General features: G+C 49.5%; 1 protein-coding gene across 14 annotated transcripts in view; it reads left to right on the top strand.

Moving 5' to 3' along the window:
• ZFHX3 (zinc finger homeobox 3) overlaps positions 1-20004 on the top strand; it is a gene marked incomplete at its 3' end in the record, with an annotated part of 1354624 nt that overhangs the window by 1171068 nt on the left and 163552 nt on the right. For 13 of the 14 annotated variants that reach the window (XR_013825252.1, XM_079907054.1, XM_079907056.1 and 10 more), the window contains one exon: positions 12964-15722. The exons of the other annotated variant lie outside the window; for it this stretch is intronic. Coding sequence is in view for 12 of the 13 variants with exons in the window: in XM_079907054.1 (XP_079763180.1) it covers positions 13010-15722 (2713 nt within the window). The remainder of the gene's footprint in view (positions 1-12963; positions 15723-20004) is intronic. 14 annotated transcript variants of the gene reach the window in all.

Raw genomic sequence — 20004 nt, 5'->3', positions numbered from 1 at the left:
AATGAGGGCCGCCTCTGTAGACTTCAGAGCTTTCGGATATTTGGAACAGGAAATAATAAATCGCAAAATACTGAGATATTCAGGTGTCGTACCTGAGCCTCAGAATTAGGATGAACGGGTCTTCGGTGATCAATTATACGTAACGTTCAGATCAACACGCTCCCACTGATGTTATTTAAGATGTATCCTAGAAAGAGAGAGTGCTCTTTCTAATCACGCTAATCACGTGTTAATTAAGTTAAAACTCCATCAAGTGTTTTATCCATCCTACATGCTTAGCGCTGGGCTAGGAGATGAACAGAATTATAAGCAGATGTTTGCCTTCAAGCAGCTTATCGTCCATTTGTAGAGATAGAAGTAACCAAGCTGGAGCGAGGAGGGAGTGTTTTAGTGTCAGTGTGGTGGTGATTACTGTCGGAGCTCAGAGAGGAGAGAGTTCTGTGGGTTTGAGTGACAGGAGGGGAGTCTATTGCCTCCGTGGAACTGGAGCTTGTGCTTCTTAAAGGACGTGCAAGGTTTGGATAAATGTTGAGGAAGAGAGAGAACGTCCACGGGGCCTGGGGCTGCAGAAACAGAGGCAAGAATGTGATGATGGGGAGGAGACGGTGCTGTCGGGCAAGTGAGAGAGCTGATTGATTAATAGTGTGGTGGTCGATTTTAGAGCGTTTTAAGACCAGTCTGGAGAGCATCGGTTTGAATATGCGCATCAGCTGTCTCTTGCATGGGACAGGCACTGGGCGAATATGACAGCGGGAAGGCTAGAGTGATCTTCCCTTCCTGTTTTCTGGAATCAGAGATGGTACCGAGAGCTCCCCCTGGGGAGCCCAGGGCGTTCAGTGAGGGGCAGTTCCGCTTGGACATGTCGAGCCACGCTGAGCGTGGAGCGATGGAAGGCTAGCCGCTTGCACACATCTTGTGGTCTGCTGAAAGTATGGGATGCATATGCAAGCGATAAGTCAGGAATGGAAATTTTTGTTTTGGGAGTCAACTCATAATTTCAGTAATTGAAACCACAGAAGTAGTTAAGGTAGTTGAGGTACAGAGATAAGAGCAGAGAGCCAGGGGGGAAGAAAGGATGATGGTGGTTCAATACTATAGAACAGAGAGGAGAGACTTCTGTGGGTTAATGTAATAGGGAATTTTATCGAATAACTGGAAAAGTGCGTCCATGGAGGGCTGAAGGGATGGGAAGAGGGGCAGGCAGGGTAGAGGTTGGAGAGGTAGGAGGAGAGCCAGAAAACCGTGCCAGAGAAGTGAAGGGGGGAGAAGGTTTCAAGGGGACAGTCAGCAGTTTTGAATGGAGGGGAGATTGAAGAGTACGAGAGGAAAAGCGGAGCAACTATTGGTTACCCCAAGAAGGGCATTGGTGGCCTCGGAGAGAGGGCCGAATCTTGGAGGCATGGGGCCTTCTGACCCCCCGAAGCAGTGTCCAGCGCCCCCTCCAGAGAGCCTGAGCCTGTATTCTGGGGTGGGGCCCGGTGTCTGTGTGTATCTTCGCTCAGCTCTGTGGTCGGGTGCGCTGCACAGCGAAGCTTGAGAACTGTTGATGTGAGGCGGTCTAGCTCCCGCTACGCGCACAGAGCTGGCTTTAGAAGATTAGAGTCAGGGAAGTGAAGCCGTGGGCACAGTCCACTCGCTTAAAGGAGTTGAGATCCAAGGGAAGGACGGAGCAGCACTGTGTGCCTGGCGGTGTGAGTGGGCAGGCTTCCATTCAGGAGCTCACGCGGGAGTGGAATACGGTGGCCAGTCGAGTGGGAGGGTTGGCCAGTAAAACCCTATGAAGCCCTCTTATTAACCATCATGGAAAGGGCAACACACCCCTGCCGCAGAAGTAACAGGCAATTAACGAAAGAGATAGAAATTGCCAATGAGTATCTGCAGATGGGTTCTCTCTCACTAGCAAAAAATGTATGTTAAAATGAGATGCCGTTTCTTGCCTGCCAAATATACTTTTTTTTTTTAAACAAAATAATACCCACTATTGATGAGGGTGCAGGAAAATTGAGGCTCGTGTGCCAATGGGCATGAGCTGGAAAGGCTTTCCTAGAGGCCATTTGGCCTGTGCCGGGGAGCCCGAAATATTCCTAGCTTTTGAGCGCAGTTACGCTTCCAGAAATACATCCTGAGGAAATAGAGATGGAATGTTATGGGTGAAAGCCTAGGTTTTAAAGTAGGAAGGAAGGCTTACCTGCTTTCAAAGGCTGACTTAGCTAGTATGTGACTTGTATAAGGTATTTAACCCTCTAACCCTCAATTTCCTCATCTGTAAAGTGGGCTGTTGAACGATCAAATGAAATGATGTCTATTTAAAAAGTGCTTAGAACCATGCCTGGCCCTACTAAGAGGGTAGTGATAGAGCTGCTACTTATTTTTATTATTGTGTTATTATAGATGCACAAAGATTTATGAGAGTTTATTGCAGCAGAATATTAGGGATTACCTACATGTCCAGTCATAGAGCTTAGTGAAATGATGCTATGTCCACAGGATGCAGTGTGTATGCACCCATTAGTTCTAACTTACGAAGAATGTTTCATGACATGGGAACAGTTTAATGCCTAAATTAAGTTCAAGGGGCAGTCCACTTAAGGAGCAGCGTGATCTGAGGTTGGTAAAGATGTGTTAACTATCGATACATAGAAGAAAAAAACCTAAAAATTTTCTACCTCCCAGTGGCTCTCTGGCTGGTGGGATTATAGGTGATTTTTATTTCAGCTATTGAGCTTTTCTGCACATACCCCCCAATTTTTAAAATACCGAGTTCATACTCCTTTAGTAAGAAGAAATTATTTAAAATAAGTCTAACATCATGAGATGCCAGAATGAAGCTGTAACGGGCCAGATGGTACATTTTACATCATTTCCTAGCTTTTGCTCCACAGCCCAGTAGGAAAAACAGAGAGATCAGAAATGGGATCTTTTAAGAGGGATTTTTAGGAAATCAGAGATGAAAAGTTTTGGGTGCTGGCAAAAGAAGGCACTGAAGTAGTACACTCAGTGGGGGAAGGTATCCAGTTCAGCGGGGAAAGCACTGAGGGATGGGCGAGGTTGGAGGGGCTGAGGTACGCACCTGTCAGGTAGGAGGGGCAGTTGAAGGAGGGGCTGCTTCACATCTGGGAGGGGGGTGGGGATGCATGTGTTATGGTGCATAAATCCAGGTCAGGAGAGAACCATTCAGGCCAGAGATGGACAAAGGATGCTGGCCTGTAGTCCTCTGGATATGGTGGAGAGGTCTCAGAGTAGACACTGAAGTAAGTACCTAAGTGTTGGGATAGCTGGTTAAACTGCCCCAAATCCTTTTTTTTTTTTTTAAGAAAAATGTAGAGAATTAAGTAATAGCTGAGTCATTTCACTTTTTATTACTGTATTCATGGGTTTGGTTGTTTTTGAACTGTGAGTGTGTCCATGTGTATAGTAACAAATTCTCTTCCCCTAAATACCAGCTCATCTCTCCCAACACCCACAGCCTGGGCTCCTAGACCTGGCTCTGCTTTATGATCTCACGACTCCCTCCTCTTCCCCTCCACGAGTCCACTGGAGCCAGAATAATCACGGTAGTTGTGGATTCCCTGCAGAATGGACTGAGCTAGCAGTTTTCACTTCCAGGCTGATTTATGTTCACGCTGGAAAGAGCACAGATGCACTTATTAGCAAACACGAAGCCCAGGGCCTGGACAATTCTCTGGGCCTTCCGGGCAATGGTCCTCCTGCAACACAAGAGACCTGTTCCAGCATGTGTGTGTTTTCTGACCTCGCCATAGTAACAGAATAATTCTTAAGGCTACTGGGAAATTGCTACCAAGAGGGTGGAATCTCACCTATTTACGGTTTAACACTTACTAACTTATACGCAGCAGCAATATACAAATACAGTTATTGTATAAAGCACAGAATGGAATTGGATGTGCTTCTTCAGTGGCTTCCAAGCTAAACAGATGAGGGTATTATTTCTTTGCCCCTTGAATGAGGTTTCTACTTATCTCAGAATCTAGGTTGCCCTTGGCTTTTTTTTTTTTTTTTTGAGGCCAAGGGGATAGTTTATTCATTGTTGTGTATTTCGCTAATGTGTTTTAGTCTAGGTTAAGCAAAGCCCACCCTCTGTAGGTTGCTGGGGTTCTTTTCTGTGGTGACTGCCCCTGCCATTATATTTAGAATTGCTTTTCACCAAGTTAGGGAAATCTGTCCTGAATCAGGGTCATGGGTGTCTTAGGAAATATCTTACCAGCGTGTGTTACTTGAAATTCCGCCTGGCTTAGAATGGCCGTTTGTCTCCTCCAACCAGTGGGCTCTATCCAGGACCTCTCGGCTGAAGGAAGGGAAGACCAGTTTTCTCTGTCTGTCTGTCTGTCTGCACCTCCCCGTCCAGCCTTGCAGCCTCCCTCCTTTCATGAAGCTGTGCCAGGAATGGATTTCAGCTGAAGACAAGGGTAGGGAATCAGGCTGGGTTGGCTGTTCATAAGTATTTTGGGAGGTTCAACATGTAGTATTCCTGCACTGGACAATTTCTTTTTTCTTTTTCTTTTGATATAATTTCAGATGTACAAGAAAGTTATAATAATAGGACAAAGAATTCTAACATACCTTTCCTCCAGACCCCCCCCCAAGTTAGCATTTTCTAAGTTCTATTTGTATGTTTGTACTCACGCAGGTCTGTACAGACACACACTCTCACACTTTTTTTTCTAAGCAGTTTGAAAATCAAGACATCATGCCCCTTCACCTCTAAATGTATCAGTGTCTATGTCTTAAAAACAAAGATATTCTCTTATATAACCATATTGCAGTTATCAAAATTAGGAAATGAACATTCATCTACTACTACTGCCCAATCTACAGATCTTTATCAGATTTTGCAAGTTGTCCCAATTGTACCCTTTATAGGGAAAGAGAACCCAGATTCTTTGTTATGTTCATTGGTCATGTCTCTTTAGTCCCCTTTAATCTGTCTTTCTGCCTCCTGACTGACATTTCTGAAGAGCCTAGGACATGTTTTTTGAATAGATCTGTTTTTATTTATCTATTTATTTATGGCTGCGTTGGGTCTTTGGTGCTGCGCGCGGGCTTTCTCTAGTTGTGGCGAGCGGGGGCTGCTCTTCGTGCTTCTCATTGCATTGATTCCCTTGTTGCAGAGCACGGGCTCTAGGCGCGCGGGCTTCAGCAGCTGTGGCACGCAGGCTCAGTAGGAGCCTAGGACATTTTGTAGACTGTCCCCAGCTTGGATTTGCCTGATGCCCCCTCCATGATTAGACTCAGGTTTTGCATTTCTGGCAGGCATGACAGGGAAGGGGTGTTGTGTTCTTCTCAGTGTATCCTCTCAGGAGACACAGGATGGCTATTTGTCTCATTCCTGGTGATCCTAGCTTTGATCACATGGTGAAGGAAGGTGATGTCTGCCAGGTTTCTCCACTGTAAAATCACTGTTTTTTCTTCTGTAGTTAATAAGTGTCTTGTGGGGAGATACTTTGAGACTGTGTAAATATTCTGTAACTACTCAAACTTTCACCCACCAGTTTTAGTATCCACCGATTCTTTCCTGAATGGGCTATTATGATGATGGTTACCAAATGGTGTTTTTCTAAATCCGTAATTCCCTCTGCATTTGTTAGTTGGATTTCCACCCTAAGCAAGAACTCTACCTTCTCCCACTTTTTTTTTTAATTTATAAAAGTATGGAATCATGGATTCTTATGTTATATATTGGGTTATAGTTCTTTACCCTCATGTAACTTTCTTGCTCAAATTGTCCCAGGTTCAGGCAGTGAGAGCCCTGCAACCTGCTCCTGGGTCCTTCGGTCCCACTCTCTTCATTCTTAGAGCACTTTCTTATGTTCTGGCTTAGAAAGATGCTCCACGCTCATCCTGCACTCTCCCTGCCCCAGCCCAAGAACCAGCCAGTTCTACAAGGAGACCTGGTTCTATTTAGAGGAGAATGGTTACACCACACACTTCTTCAGCTAAGAGGAAAAGAAAGAATGTGTATAGGAATCATCTTTTTTCTTCCCCTCTCAAAGTGTTATCATTTCTCCTAATGCCTTAATTTTCCCCATGGTTTTTTTAAGCATCTATTACATCTTGGATGTGGACAGTACAGAGATGAATGAGACGTGGAACCTACTCTCAAGTTGCTTTCAGCCTAGTGGCAGAAACAGACCAGTCAACATATAATTACAGCAGTGCGATAACCCCAGAGTTGCAGTGTGTCCCCATATGCAGAACACTGGGGGATCACAGAGGAGGAGGTTAAAGCTGATAAAGCTGCCTGAGCAACCCGATGGAGCACTTGGAATGAATAGAATCTTCACATTTCAAAGGACCCAGGAGGCTGCCTGATGGAACCTCGGGCCATGGCAAAATGTCTTTTTTCTCCATTCATGAAACCAGAGTCAACATTCCATTGGGAGCTTTGATAATCTAGAGAAAGATTTTCATTTATATTGAGTTGAACTCTTAATTTTTAATAAATTCCCCCTCATTACTCCTAGTTAAACCCTGAAGCTAAGTAGGAGACTCGGAACTAATCCTCCGCGTACGTGGCGGGCGGGCCTTCGCATGGCTTGGGATAGTTGTCTTGCCCTGCAGTGGGGACCTCGCTTTTCTTTGCTCTTGAGCTGATCGTGGTCAAGCCACGATTCACGTGGTCAAGACACGATGCAGTTGTCAGTACCCCTCTTACCGAGATTTCCCCATGTGGCTCATAACATTCTTCATGCAGGCAGAGAAAATGATGGGGCTGTGATCCTGCTGAGTTGGAACAGGTAGAGGTACCCCCTGTAGCCCAGAGGCCACATTTATGTCTTTGGTCACCATGTCAGCTTTGGGCTGCCACTGAATTTGTAGTGAAGTAACACCTCCAGGGTTTCTTTGCATGAACTACTGTTAATCCAGGTCTCTTCCGTTCTCTGTTGGTTTTACTGCTTGCCTGAACTGAAATACAAGGCTTCCTACTTATCCTTTCAGAATTTCATCTTGTTCCTTTCAGCCTGTTGTTCCAACTTATCGAGATTTTTTTTTTAAGTCCTGATTCCACTAATTAGCATATTGGTTAGTCCTCTCGACTTTATTTACTTTGCAAATTGGTGTATGTGCTTGGTCTCCTCTGCCCCTCAGGTTGTTGATTTAAGCGAAGGGAACCAGGGATAAGGCAGGAATTAAGGCATGTCCCCAGGCACATTGACCTTTGAGTGGGTACTGTATATGCCCCACCCCCCACGCTGCGTGGCATGCAGCATCTTACCCTACCCAGGGATCGAACCTCGTGCCCCCTGTAGTGGGAGCGCAGAGTCTTAACTGGACTGCCAGGGAATTCCCTGAGTGGGTACTTTAGGTAACGGCATCCTCCAGCTTTAAAATCAGGCAGACTGTATAAGACATTTTGCTACCCTAGATACAAAGAAATGATAAACTTTGGGATATGTTATTAAAATCAAAAAGTACCCTCTACTGCATTTCTCAGATCATTGAATCTAACTGAAGCTGCTTTTCAGTTTATGTGAATTTTCTTACTGAACCTACAGCTAATTGCTAATTCCCCAGGACTTTTTTCTCCCCAGATGCTATTCAGCAACTGTCAACTCTGTTCTCAAACTGTGAGGAACTTGCAGTATATAATCTATAACATATCCTTTTAAATTTAATATATATATTTATATTTACTTTATCCAAAACGATGATACACGTCACTCCTTCCCCTTCTCTTGTTTTATATTTACTTCTGAGTGCTTTTTCACATTTAACATTGTATTTATTTGTTTGCAGTCTTTGCCCCACAAGAATGTAAGCTGAGACCTGTCTATTGTTGATTCTCTAGCATCAGGCACATAATAGATGTGCAGTAAATGTTCAGTTAATGTATGAATGAATGAATACATTTCTAGATTTATAGTTTCTGGAATCTGCCTTTTTTTTTTTCTTAAAAGAAGTCAGGATAATGGGCCTACCGTACAGTTCTTTGCAACAGCAAAGAACTTTTATCCCCTTCTCTCCTGTATGAAGATATCCAAGTAAGAGAGTCCATTTTGAACTCTCCTCCCCCACCACTCCCAAGCAAAAAAAAAAAAGGGCGTGTGTATGAACTGGCAGTGTTCCATTACAGAGCAGTCCTGATAGCCCATGATCTTAGAACAGTCCCTGGTACCTAAAGATTGAATGTAAATGTCAGATGTTCTGAAGTTCTCCTTGAGAAATAGACACTACAGAAAAACACAGTAGAGTGGCAAAGAACACAGACTCCACAGCCAGGCTACGGTTTTGTCATTTAGGCTGCAACCTCAGTTTTCCCTTCTTCAAAATGGGGATAAAAATAGCGCCCATCTCACTCAGGACTTCTCTGGTGGTCCAGTGGTTAAGACTTCACTTTCCAGTGCAGGGGGTGCAGGTTCAGTCCCTGGTCGGGGAGCTAAGATCCCACATGCCTCACAGCCAAAAAGCCAAAACATAAAACAGAAGCAATATTGTAACAAATTCCATAAAGGCTAACAATGGTCCACATCAAAAAAAAATTTAAAAAAATAGCACCCATCTCATGGAATGTTATGAGCATTGAGGTGGCATTGAACCCACAGGCCTTACCATGATGCCACACACAGGAAGTGATGACTTCCCTTAAGATGATTTTCATTTTAAAAAGCCTTGGGAAATAAAGGCGCGAAGGAGGAAATGAAGTAGCCCATAACCTCATCCCCTAGCAATTACCGTTGTAAAATTTTTTGATAGAAATCTTATGTATTTCCATATGCAGACCTATATAGGCTTTGTTCACTCAGCATCCTGTGTGATCATTTTCCCACGCCCGTAACTAGTTTCTTTTAAAAATGCCATTTTTTAACATCCTATGGAATGCTATGCACTGTAATTTATTTAGAGAGTACCTTGTTTCGCCACATTATTTCCATCTTTTTTTTTTCTGTTATGAACACTGTGATGAATAATCTTATATCTCTTTGCATATCTTGGATTGTTTCCTGGAATGGGGGAATTGCTGAGTCAAAGGGCACGTGCATTTTTGAGGCTTTTGATACCCACTGCCAAATCGCGGTGCTCATCGAATCCCCCTCCAGCAGACTAGGGAGTCCCCGGGAGCCCTCCGGTTTGCTTCTCTCTGGCGATGCTGCATGGGTTATTCCCGGGGGGGGGGGGGGGGGGGGGGGGGCGGGGCCGCGGGCAACAGTTTCTGGCTGTCTCTGCTCTCTCTTTGTTTTTTTCTTCCCCTTTGTTTCCTTTCTTGGTTTTCTGCCAAACTGCCTCTTGTGAAAGGACCGCCTAATTAACCCTGTGCTAATTAACAATTTAAAATTACAGAGTGCGACCGTTCATGTTTAATTCTCCAGGAGCTGGCGCATCAGTGGAGCCCCCTCCCCTTCCAAGTAACTGCACCTCCCACCCCAGCTTCCCTGTAACTGTTGCGTGGAGCCCGGTTCTGTCTCCTTAAGGGAATGGGATAAAGCTGTCACATCACATCTTCTCAGTTGAAAGAGCGAGATGGGGGGGGGGGGGGTGGGCGTGGCGCCCAGGATAACAGGGTGGAGTTTTATAATTTTAAACCGTCTTTGAAAAATAAAGACCGATATTGGCAAAGATGCAGGGGCTTTACAGATAGGTTCCAAGGAAACTATAACTTGTGGGAGAAGCAAGAGCAGGGGGCTCTCGATGAAGATGTTAGAACTTCTCTGTGCAAGAAGACTTCTCACAGGGCAGAGGGAGGCGCTCAGCAGAGAGTGCGAGGCTAGATCCCTCCCGTATCTTCCCTTTAACTCTCTTACTGGAGAGGTGTGCTCAGTTGAAATCTAACTGAATTCTTAAAACCACACACACACAAAATATCCTTGCTGAGTACGACACTGGTGGTCATGAGTAGAGCACATCTGTGTTTAAAGGGGATTTTGGGGTGTAAATGGCTGGAGGGAAGCAGGCTGCAGGAGGGGTTGCGGGTTTGTGCTGTGTGTGCTGGCCCTGGAGGTACTGGAGGAGTATGTGTGGGGGGGCAGAGCTGCACGTATGGGGGCTGTGAGAGCACCGGGACCCGCTGGATTCCCAGGCTGCCGTCCGTAACTGAAGATCATTGATTTTACGGGAAACCGTGTTTACAGACAGAGTGCCGATCGACCTGCTGAGTTGACTTCTGCCTCCTTAAGTAAGAACTATCTTTTTCTTATTGACTAGCTGATAAACAGAGTGAAAGGAGCTGCCGGCCGGGCAGGAGAGTGGGAGAGGGCCTGAGGTTCTGGAGCTGAAGGATGGGGCAGGGCTAAGAGATTTCTTCATCTCTGTGCTCTGGTCCCCTGTTGTCCACCCCCATCCCTGCGCCTCCCAGGGACTGGTGGGTGAGCCCAAGACTGACCCTGCCTGGTTACCTAGCAGTGCAGGCCCCAGGCATGGAGGAGCTGGTGGTCTGGTGAAGTTGTTGTAAAATAGAGAGTGTCTCACTCAAGCTTTAATAATGCACATCCCCTGGGCATTTGTATTAAAAATGCAGATTCTGATCTGAGAGTCTGCGCTTCTCACAGGCTCACTGGGTGAGCTCACTGGCCCTGAACCACACGTGACTTAGCAGAGTTGTAAGAGCTTCTGATTGCCCTGGCCAGCAAGCATTGAAAGGAAGTCCAGAACTGGTGCCTGAGGTCCAGAGTGGGATCCTTCTTTCCCACCAGCATCTCAGTGGGCTGTTGCCCCTGCAAATGAGTGGTCCCCTGTGTGTCCCCTCTCATGGGGCTAGCGTCACCACGACGGGTGCATCTGTCTTTGCCTATAAGGTCATCTTTTCTTGACACCTTTTGCTGAGGAATAGAAAACAAAGTTAGGTGAGTTTTTAGAAGTCCCAGTCCCTTAGCTGGATGATTTGTGGAGGAGGAAGAAGAAGAGAGCAGAGCAAGAGAAACCCACCAATTAATTGGTAAATGCTTGCAGGTTTCTTAGCCCAGTCCAGGCTGGAGAGGAGATTGGCTTTGCTGTCGATACACAAGTCCCTGGTGAAGCATCAAAGCTGTTCCCCTTTATCAATCGTGGCCTCCCCTTCCCGCATGTTCCTGTAACTTACCAAGCATTTATGACATTGATTTTACGATTGGGCTGTTAACCCTCCCGCCCCTTCAGGCCTGCCAACCTTTTTGGCCTGAGCTGTCAATCAGATGTCATCCAGCCAATTATGTGCGTCCTTAGGAAGAGCCACCCTGGATTCTCACCTGTATCCCAGCTGAGCCTTGCGAGGAAGTCTTATCGCCCTTGCTGTTTGGTTTGGTGTGGTTATCTTTGTTTAAAGTCAATATGTCTTTTCTCAGGAACACGGAACCTTGTTGTAATGGAGTTTGAGGTTATATGCTGAGAGGTGGTGTGTGTTTTAAACAAAACGTGACACGTCCTTCCAGAAAGTTGTTTCTCCTGAGACTTCTAGTAAACCTGCCTTCCCCGTCTTTTCCCGAGGGGGACCTATTCGCTCACTGTGCAGTCGAGAATCAAACGACGAAAAAAGAGTGGGAAGATGGGGGTTGGTGGGGAGGGAGACCAAACGCAGCCAAAACCTTCATCCACTGTGTGTGAATGAGATGGTGGGTGGAGAAGCAGCCACGTGTTCTCCTGGAAGGAGGTGTGGCGGGAGGGTGGCCTGGGATTTGCAGCGAATGCTCAGGGCCTTGCGAGGCGCTGCGTTGCCTGTTGGAGCGGGGCCGGACGGAAGAAATACTCCTGTGATGTTGTTGCCACAGGAGCAGAGCGGTGGCGGGTGATCTGATGTCTCCCTCCCCAGGGACGCGAGGTCTCAGAGGGCAAATTCAGCTTAGTGGCACTTTGGAGTCGGAAACGGAAAAGCCCCAGGGCTGAAGGACAGCTGCTTTGGGTAGCGACTAATAACTGAGAGGCAGGTGTGGAACGGGGGCTGGCGGAGCCCAGCTGCCATCTCGGCTCGCCGCGAAGATCCTTGACAGCAGAACCACCCAGCCAGTGGTGAACGGGCTCATCCAGGCAGGGCGAGATCCTCTCCGCTGGCGGGGAAGTCGGCCCGTTGAGAGTCGGGGTGGCTCTTCTTAGAAACATCAAGCTCACGTTTTGCACCTACATATTTTGAGTCTGAAACCAGCTGAGTCACAAGCAAGGGTGTTCTGTGGGTTGTAGGGAGGGGATGGGAATTGGGAGATCCGCCTTTCTCGGCGCCCGGATGGCACTGGCCTCGTTTTTAGATTTAGGCCCTCAGTTTTACTGCTTGTAAAATGGGACGATGTTTCCCAGGCTCGGAGAGGATGAATGCAGCCGTGGGCCCTTTTGGGGGCTTTGCAGAGCTTGTCCAGGCCTGCACGCTTGCCCTCGAGCCCTGTAGTCCTCAGCACTTTTCTGTGAACTTCTCAAACTAGAAATCGGGTCAGTACGAGCGACGGCACAACTTCGCCTCTAAATCAAATGGCGTATCCTCTCCCAGGTTCATGATTCTTCCTCGAGGGCTGCAAGGTCTTCCTCCTCCTGTCTGTCCGTCCCCGGCGTCCCCCTGGCCCCCAGACAGTGCGGGCAGCCGGCGTGGCTTTGTGTTGCCATCTGCGTGCGGCAGGGCTGCTGTTCTGTGTCCTCGGCGGGGCCTGGCGAGTTGACGCCGTCCTCCTCCTCCCCTGTGGCTCATCGCCCGGCCCCGACTCTGACGCTGTGCTTGCAAAGAACCCAGATTCGAACCGGTCTCCAGGGGTAGAGCTGCCAACAGTCTGAAGACGAAGAGGGATTCTCCTGATGCCCCTTTCCCCACACCTCCACCCCCGCCTCTGCCACGCAACCTGGCCGTGACACCCAGGGGCGCTGCCCACCCTCTGCGCCTCGACGGGGTGGGGCGACGGCCGGGGTCCCCACTGCCCCGCGGTCTCTGTTGTGGGTGTGGACAGAAGCCTGTTAGAGCGCTCTGTGTGGGACCTTAGCCTCGGCCCTCCTAACCTCTTTCCTTTCTCTCTCTCTTCCCCCTCTCTCCCTCCTCTCCCCCTTGCCTCCGCCCTTCAGGTCCGATCCGTACTGGGTGCAATGAAAGCTCCACGCAGGCCTTACCATGGAAGGCTGTGACTCGCCTGTCGTCTCGGGGAAGGACAATGGGTGCGGTATCCCTCAGCACCAGCAATGGACTGAACTCAACAGCACCCACCTCCCCGACAAACCCAGTAGCATGGAGCAGTCCACAAGCGAGAACCACGGGCCCCTGGACGGCCTGAGGGCCCCCTTCAATGAGCGCCTCGCGGAGAGCACCGCCCCGGCCGGGCCCGCTGCCGAGCCCGCCGGCAAGGAGGTCAGCTGCAACGAGTGCCTGGCCTCCTTCGCCAGCCTCCAGACCTACATGGAGCATCACTGCCCCGGCGCGCGCCCCCCGCCGCCCCTGAGGGAGGAGAGCGGGAGCGACAGCAGTGAGGAGGGGGACGAGGAGAGTGACGTGGAGAACCTGGCCGGGGAGATCGTGTACCAGCCGGACGGCTCGGCGTACATCGTCGAGAGCCTGAGCCAGCTGACCCCGGGCGGGGGCGTGGGTGCGGGTGGCAGTGGGCCCCTCCCGTCGCTCTTCCTGAACTCTCTCCCCGCCTCGGCGGGCAAGCCGGGGGACCCTTCCTGCGCTGCGCCCGTCTACCCACAGATCATCAACACTTTCCACATAGCCTCATCCTTCGGGAAATGGTTTGAGGGCCCAGACCAGGCTTTCCCGAATACCTCAGCCCTGACGGGGCTCAGCCCCGTCCTGCACAGCTTCCGCGTGTTTGACGTGCGACACAAAAGCAACAAGGATTATCTGAACAGTGACGGCTCTGCCAAGAGCTCCTGCGTATCCAAAGATGTTCCCAACAATGTGGACCTGTCCAGATTCGATGGCTTCGTGCTCTATGGCAAGAGGAAGCCCATCCTGATGTGTTTCTTGTGCAAACTCTCCTTCGGGTACGTCCGTTCGTTTGTGACCCATGCGGTGCACGACCATCGAATGACCCTGAGTGAAGATGAGCGGAAACTTCTTAGCAACAAGAACATCTCCGCTATCATCCAAGGGATCGGCAAAGACAAGGAACCCCTTGTAAGTTTTCTGGAACCAAAAAACAAAAACTTTCAACTCCCTTTAGTTTCCACCGCTAACCTCATAGGCCCCGGACACAGTTTTTATGGTAAATTTAGTGGCATTCGAATGGAAGGGGAGGAGGCTCTCCCAGCCGGCCCCGCCGCCGGCCCCGAGCAGCCCCAGGCTGGTATCTTGACCCCCGGCGCCCTCTTGAACCTTGGCGGGCTCACCAGCTCGGTCCTGAAGACCCCCATTACCTCAGTCCCCCTGGGGCCTCTGGCCTCCAGTCCTACCAGATCCTCAGAGGGCAAGGACTCTGGGGCAGCAGAAGGAGAGAAGCAAGAAGTGGGCGATCCGGATTGCTTCTCCGAGAAGGCGGAGCCGGCCGAGGAGGAGGCCGAAGAGGAGGAGGACGAGGACGAGGAGGAGGTGGAGGACGAGGACGACGACGAGGACGACGAGGACGAGGAGGACGAGGGCTGCAAAGGGCTCTTTCCAAGCGAGTTGGACGAGGAGCTGGAGGACAGGCCCCCCGGGGAGTCTGGGGCCGCAGCAGGTAGTGGCAGCAAAAAGGACCTTGCTCTCTCAAACCAAAGCATTTCTAACTCCCCCTTAATGCCTACTGTGCTCCAGACCCTGTCGAGGGGCGCAGCTTCTACTAGTTCTAATTCCGCTTCTTCCTTTGTTGTCTTTGATGGTGCGAACAGGAGGAATCGTTTAAGCTTTAACGGTGAGGGCGTCAGGGCCAACGTGGCAGAGGGCGGCAGGAGGCTGGACTTTGCTGATGAAAGTGCCAATAAAGACAATGCCACAGCACCAGAACCAAATGAAAGCACAGAGGGGGACGATGGGGGCTTCGTCCCCCATCACCAGCATGCTGGCTCCCTCTGCGAGCTTGGGGTGGGGGAGTGCCCCTCGGGGAGTGGCGTGGAGTGCCCCAAATGCGACACGGTCCTGGGTTCCTCCCGCTCGCTGGGCGGCCACATGACTATGATGCATTCTCGCAACTCGTGCAAGACACTCAAGTGCCCCAAGTGCAACTGGCACTACAAGTACCAGCAGACGCTGGAGGCGCACATGAAGGAGAAGCACCCGGAGCCGGGGGGCTCCTGCGTCTACTGCAAGAGCGGGCAGCCCCACCCTCGGCTGGCCCGAGGCGAGAGCTACACGTGTGGTTACAAGCCTTTCCGCTGTGAGGTGTGTAACTACTCCACAACTACCAAAGGCAACCTCAGCATTCACATGCAGTCCGACAAGCATCTCAACAACATGCAGAACCTGCAGAACGGAGGGGGCGAGCAGGTCTTCAGCCACACGGCTGGGGCGGCGGCGGCGGCTGCCGCGGCGGCGGCCGCCGCGGCCAGCATCGGCAGCTCCTGTGGGGCCCCCTCGCCCACCAAACCAAAAACCAAGCCCACCTGGCGGTGCGAGGTGTGCGACTACGAGACCAACGTGGCCAGGAACCTCCGCATCCACATGACGAGCGAGAAGCACATGCACAACATGATGCTGCTGCAGCAGAACATGACCCAGATCCAGCACAGCCGCCACCTGGGCCTCGGCAGCCTGCCCTCGCCCGCCGAGGCCGAGCTCTACCAGTACTACCTGGCCCAGAACATGAGCCTGCCCAACCTGAAGGTGGACAGCGCCGCCCCCGACGCCCAGTTCGTGATGGGCGGATTCCAGCTGGACCCCGCCGGGCCCATGGCCGCCGTGACGCCCGCTCTAGGTGAGGCTTGACTCCGTGTGTGTCTGTTCTGAGGATGGGAGTTAAAGCGGGGGACGCTGCGAGTGGGCCGAGATCGTGTTGACTTGGTGGATTCTGTCGAGTCCGGTGGATCTGGGGGATCTTTATTTTCTTGAGAGTTGTTTTGTGCTCAACTTGAGCGTCCAGCCCTCACGTCTTTTTCTCAAGAATCCCTTGAACTCTGTGTGAGGAAGATGGTTTGCGTTCAACAGAGACATGATTACGCTCCGGCTCCACGGGCCGGGATTAAAATTTAAGTGTTTCCTCTAGTTTTTGGCTTCGGGTCAACTTTCCCTTCTGTTCCCAGTCCTCCTTTCTCTGTCGCTTTCTCGATTTGAAAAATTGCCACAATTCCCCTAAACTTTGGGGTTCCATTAAATATTGATCGAAATGTACAGGAAACGGTAGCTGGAGTTTTAAATAGGGACAGTCATCTCCGGAAGAGGAACTGGAAACCGTAGTGTGCCTTATTTAAATAAGCCAAGGCTGGTTCCGAGCTGTCTGGGAGCCACCCAGATACGTTTCTCAGAGCTCTCCAGTGTTTTCACCAGGACCTTGATGAAAGAGACGGGTTCTTTCTCTTTCTTACTTTGCATGAGTTGCCAGTGATCAGTATAGTTGGGAATTAGATGACCCTGGGGCACCGTGAGGAGTGGTGTGAGAGATGAGAGATGACTAAATTCTAAAATTGTAAATTAAAGAAAGCCCAGTTTTAATATCAGATCCCGGTTAACGGAGCCTTTGTTGCCATGGAGAACATGGCTCCGTGTTAGAAGACATGGGTTGGCCGTTTTACCATTGGCTTAATAGAGCTAGAACGGGACCAAGAGGATGGGATTTGAATGCCAAAAGCCGTGACTCTATTTCTGTTTAATTTTTTAAAAAGTTTTTTATTCGAGTATAGTTGATTTACAGTGTTGTGTTAGTTTCAGGCGTACAGCAAAGTGAATCAGTTGTACATATGTTCACTCTTTTTTTTTTTAAGATTCTTTTCCCATTGACAGAGTATTGAGTAGAGTTCCCTGTGCTGTATACTAGGTCTTCATTGGTTATCTATTTTATATCTAGTAGTGTGTATACGTCAATCGCAATCTCCCAGTTTATCCCTTCCTACCCCCTCACCCCCCCACCCCCGCACCCCCTGGTAACCGTAAGTGTGTTGTCTACATCCGTGACTCTACTTCTGTTTTGTAAATAAGTTCATTTGTACCTTTTCCTTAGGTTCCACATATAGGCGATACCATGTGATATTTGTCTTTCTGTGTCTGACTTACTTCACTCAGTATGACAATCTCTAGGTCCATCCATGTTGCTGCAGAAGCCATGACTCTTTGTGTACAAAGAATCATGACCATTTCTGGGGGAGAGCTTCTATAGCAAGAAAATGTACAAACCGGTTTCATGAGGACCAGTGTGATGGTTGGGCCCCTCCCGCCCCCACTGTGTGTGCCTCGGACACGCACTGCCTGGTCGTCATTCCCTGATCCTGCTAACCTCTTGAGACCAGCAGTGATGTCCTGAATGAAACAGGATACCCTTCCTGACACGGGAGCGAGTTGTTCTCGGCAACAAAGCGTGAGCAGGTGCCTTTATCCTGGGATGGCTTAGGTTCATGCCAGAGGGCTAAACCTCCCCAGTAGGCACGTCTTTATTCGTGTGGTGTTGCAGTGCTAATTGCTGCGGATGAGTGATATTTCACAGCATTTAGTTTGTTGTTCCTACCACGCATTTAAATTTGAATCCTTGCTACTTTCATCTTGTTTTCTGTTTTGGAACATTGACCTGTTGATCTTTTCTTACCAAACAATTTGAAGATGTTTTACCCACTGGTTAATCATCATGGATGCATAGGGCTCAGTCATCTTATTCGTCCCCAGAGTGAACCACAGGGGATGCACACCTGGGGGTGGCTTCAGTACTCGAAGACTTTTCACTTTTTAAAGCCTATGGGAATTGGGGTTTTCTCGTCTAGAGATTTAAAATCTTGGGGAGGCAGATCTTGGAGTAAATCAAAGATAATGTAAGTGGAATGAAGACACAGAAAAATGGATGGGTTCATACTGGGTCACAATGAAGACTTTTTAATTACCTTGAGAACCAGTAATCCTGACTAAGACTTGAATTGAGTGGTAGAGAAATAGTTTGCTTCTAACACCTGCTGTCTGTGAGTCTGCGGGGCATCGTGCATTCCGGGCAGATGGCAGGTGCACACACATAGAGGATCCAGACTTCATTTCTTAAAGAGAATAGAGTAATAGAGCGCTTCCTTCTGAAGACCTCATCCAGGTAGCCAAGGAGGGCCCTGAGTTTCCAGTGTCGCTGCCTGTCAGCCGAGGTGAGTCTCTGGAGACCTCCTGTGCCTGCCTTAAGCCACCAGAGCCGTCGAGGCGGAGTGAGGGTGACAGATACTTTATGCCGGAAGCCGGCGTGGGTATGATAGGACGTATCCACTTGGACCCACAATTTAAGTCGCACGACCTCTGTAGAAGCGAACGTGTGCAAATGAAAAGAGCGTAACTTTCAGTTCTGTCTGCAGCTCAGCTGATTCTTCCTTAGGCTGTCTATGAGAAGGCTGTGGGCGTTATTAGGTGTTACTGGGCTCTACAGCGGGGAGGTAGTGTTTGTGAACTACACTCTTGCTTACACAGTTGATGTCCTCATACTGCCTTGGACAGAAACTTCTCCTTCCTGTTATCAGACAGATGCTGATCTGGGGGTGCTTTCTTCCTAGAGGCCGTCAGGGAAAAGTTCCGCACCCTCGCTCTGGTCTGGTTGAATTTGCCTCCATTTGTAGACCAGATATTAGGCTTGAGGCCAGATGAACATCCTCCCAGACATTCCTTTGGACTACAGTTGAGCCCAGCACCGAAAACTGGGTAGCTTGCCAAGGCGTCTACAAGCTTCCCGAGTAGCCAGCCAGCCACAGGACACCTACATGAGCTTTAAGAGCTCCTCTGATTCTGCTTTTGTTTTTTCGTGTGTGTTTTTTCGGTACGCAGGCCACTCACTGCCGTGGCCTCTCCCGTTGCGGAGCACAGGCTCCGGGCGCGCAGGCTCAGTGGCCATGGCTCACGGGCCCAGCCGCTCTGCGGCACGTGGGATCCTCCCGGACCGGGGCACGAACCCGCATCCCCTGCATCGGCAGGCGGACTCCCAACCACTGCGCCACCAGGGAAGCCCTGATTCTGCTTTTGATTGTAGAAGGTGTCTTTTAATCCCTCTGCCTCTCTGAGGGTGTGCTCGTGGGCGGGACTCAGGTGCCAGGGTGCCAGCTTCCAGCCTTAAAGTCAGGTGTGTGGGGACATGGGGCCCATTCCTCTCCAAGACCATCTGTCCGGCATGATTCATGAGTAGGCACCTGCTAAGTTCTCAGTGTGGGCGCTCTCCTCCCACCTGCCTGAGAATTGGGTGAGGTTCCTCTATTTCTCGGCGGCTGCATTAGTTCCTTGCAGCCCTATGGATTTGTAGGATTCCAGGCCCTAGGGGTGTCTCTCCAGGGTATAGTTCTCAAGGGAGTTTTGGCTTGCCTGTCGCCCACATCTCACTGCTTCTCTGCTTCTGCCTTTGATTTGCATTTCATTTTAAGAGCTTGGGATGGCAACAGGGACCTATTTCCTCTGCGTGTTCCGAGGACTTCTCATTTTCACTCAGGCCTCCAGCAGGTGACAGCTGCATTTCTCTTTAGAGCGATATGGATGTGCTGAGGTTAAATTTAAAAAGTGGAAAAGATCTGATGCTTCAGGTGGTCGGCATCAGAAACAAAGATGTGTTTGCTCCTTGTCCTACCCTCCGGGCAGTTTCTGCTTTCACTGAACACCGCGTATGTTTCATGGATGCTGTCTTGGCCTTCGTCCCCATCGAGGGATGGAGCTTTTAGGCTTTTTTCCCCTATCTCTTCTTCTCTCTTGTCCTAAAAAGAGTGTCACAGTTATGGCTCCTCTCACCAGGGGAGATGGCAAGAGAGAAGACAAGCAGAAAGCTTCCCCAGTCTTCTGACCTGCGTGCGCAGAAGATTTCTGTGTCTCGCTGGACTGTCCACAGGCTTCAGATGCAGCCACTCTGCTCAGTCAGGCCTGTACTGAGCTGCTCGCTCGAAGTGCCTTGTGTAGCATAAATAAGAAAATCTTTTTTTAAAAAAATAATAACGTCTTTTCCTTGATTAGCCACTAACTTGGATTCTAATCAGTCATTCAAAAAAAAAAAAATAACCTCAGCCCAACCACATGTAGAAGGTCAAGTTTAAATATCAGTTGGGGAGTGACAG

Source organism: Stenella coeruleoalba (genome assembly GCF_951394435.1).
Source record: "Stenella coeruleoalba genome assembly, chromosome: 20".
Taxonomy (NCBI): Eukaryota; Metazoa; Chordata; class Mammalia; order Artiodactyla; family Delphinidae; genus Stenella; species Stenella coeruleoalba.
This window is presented reverse-complemented; position numbering and strand designations above follow the sequence as displayed.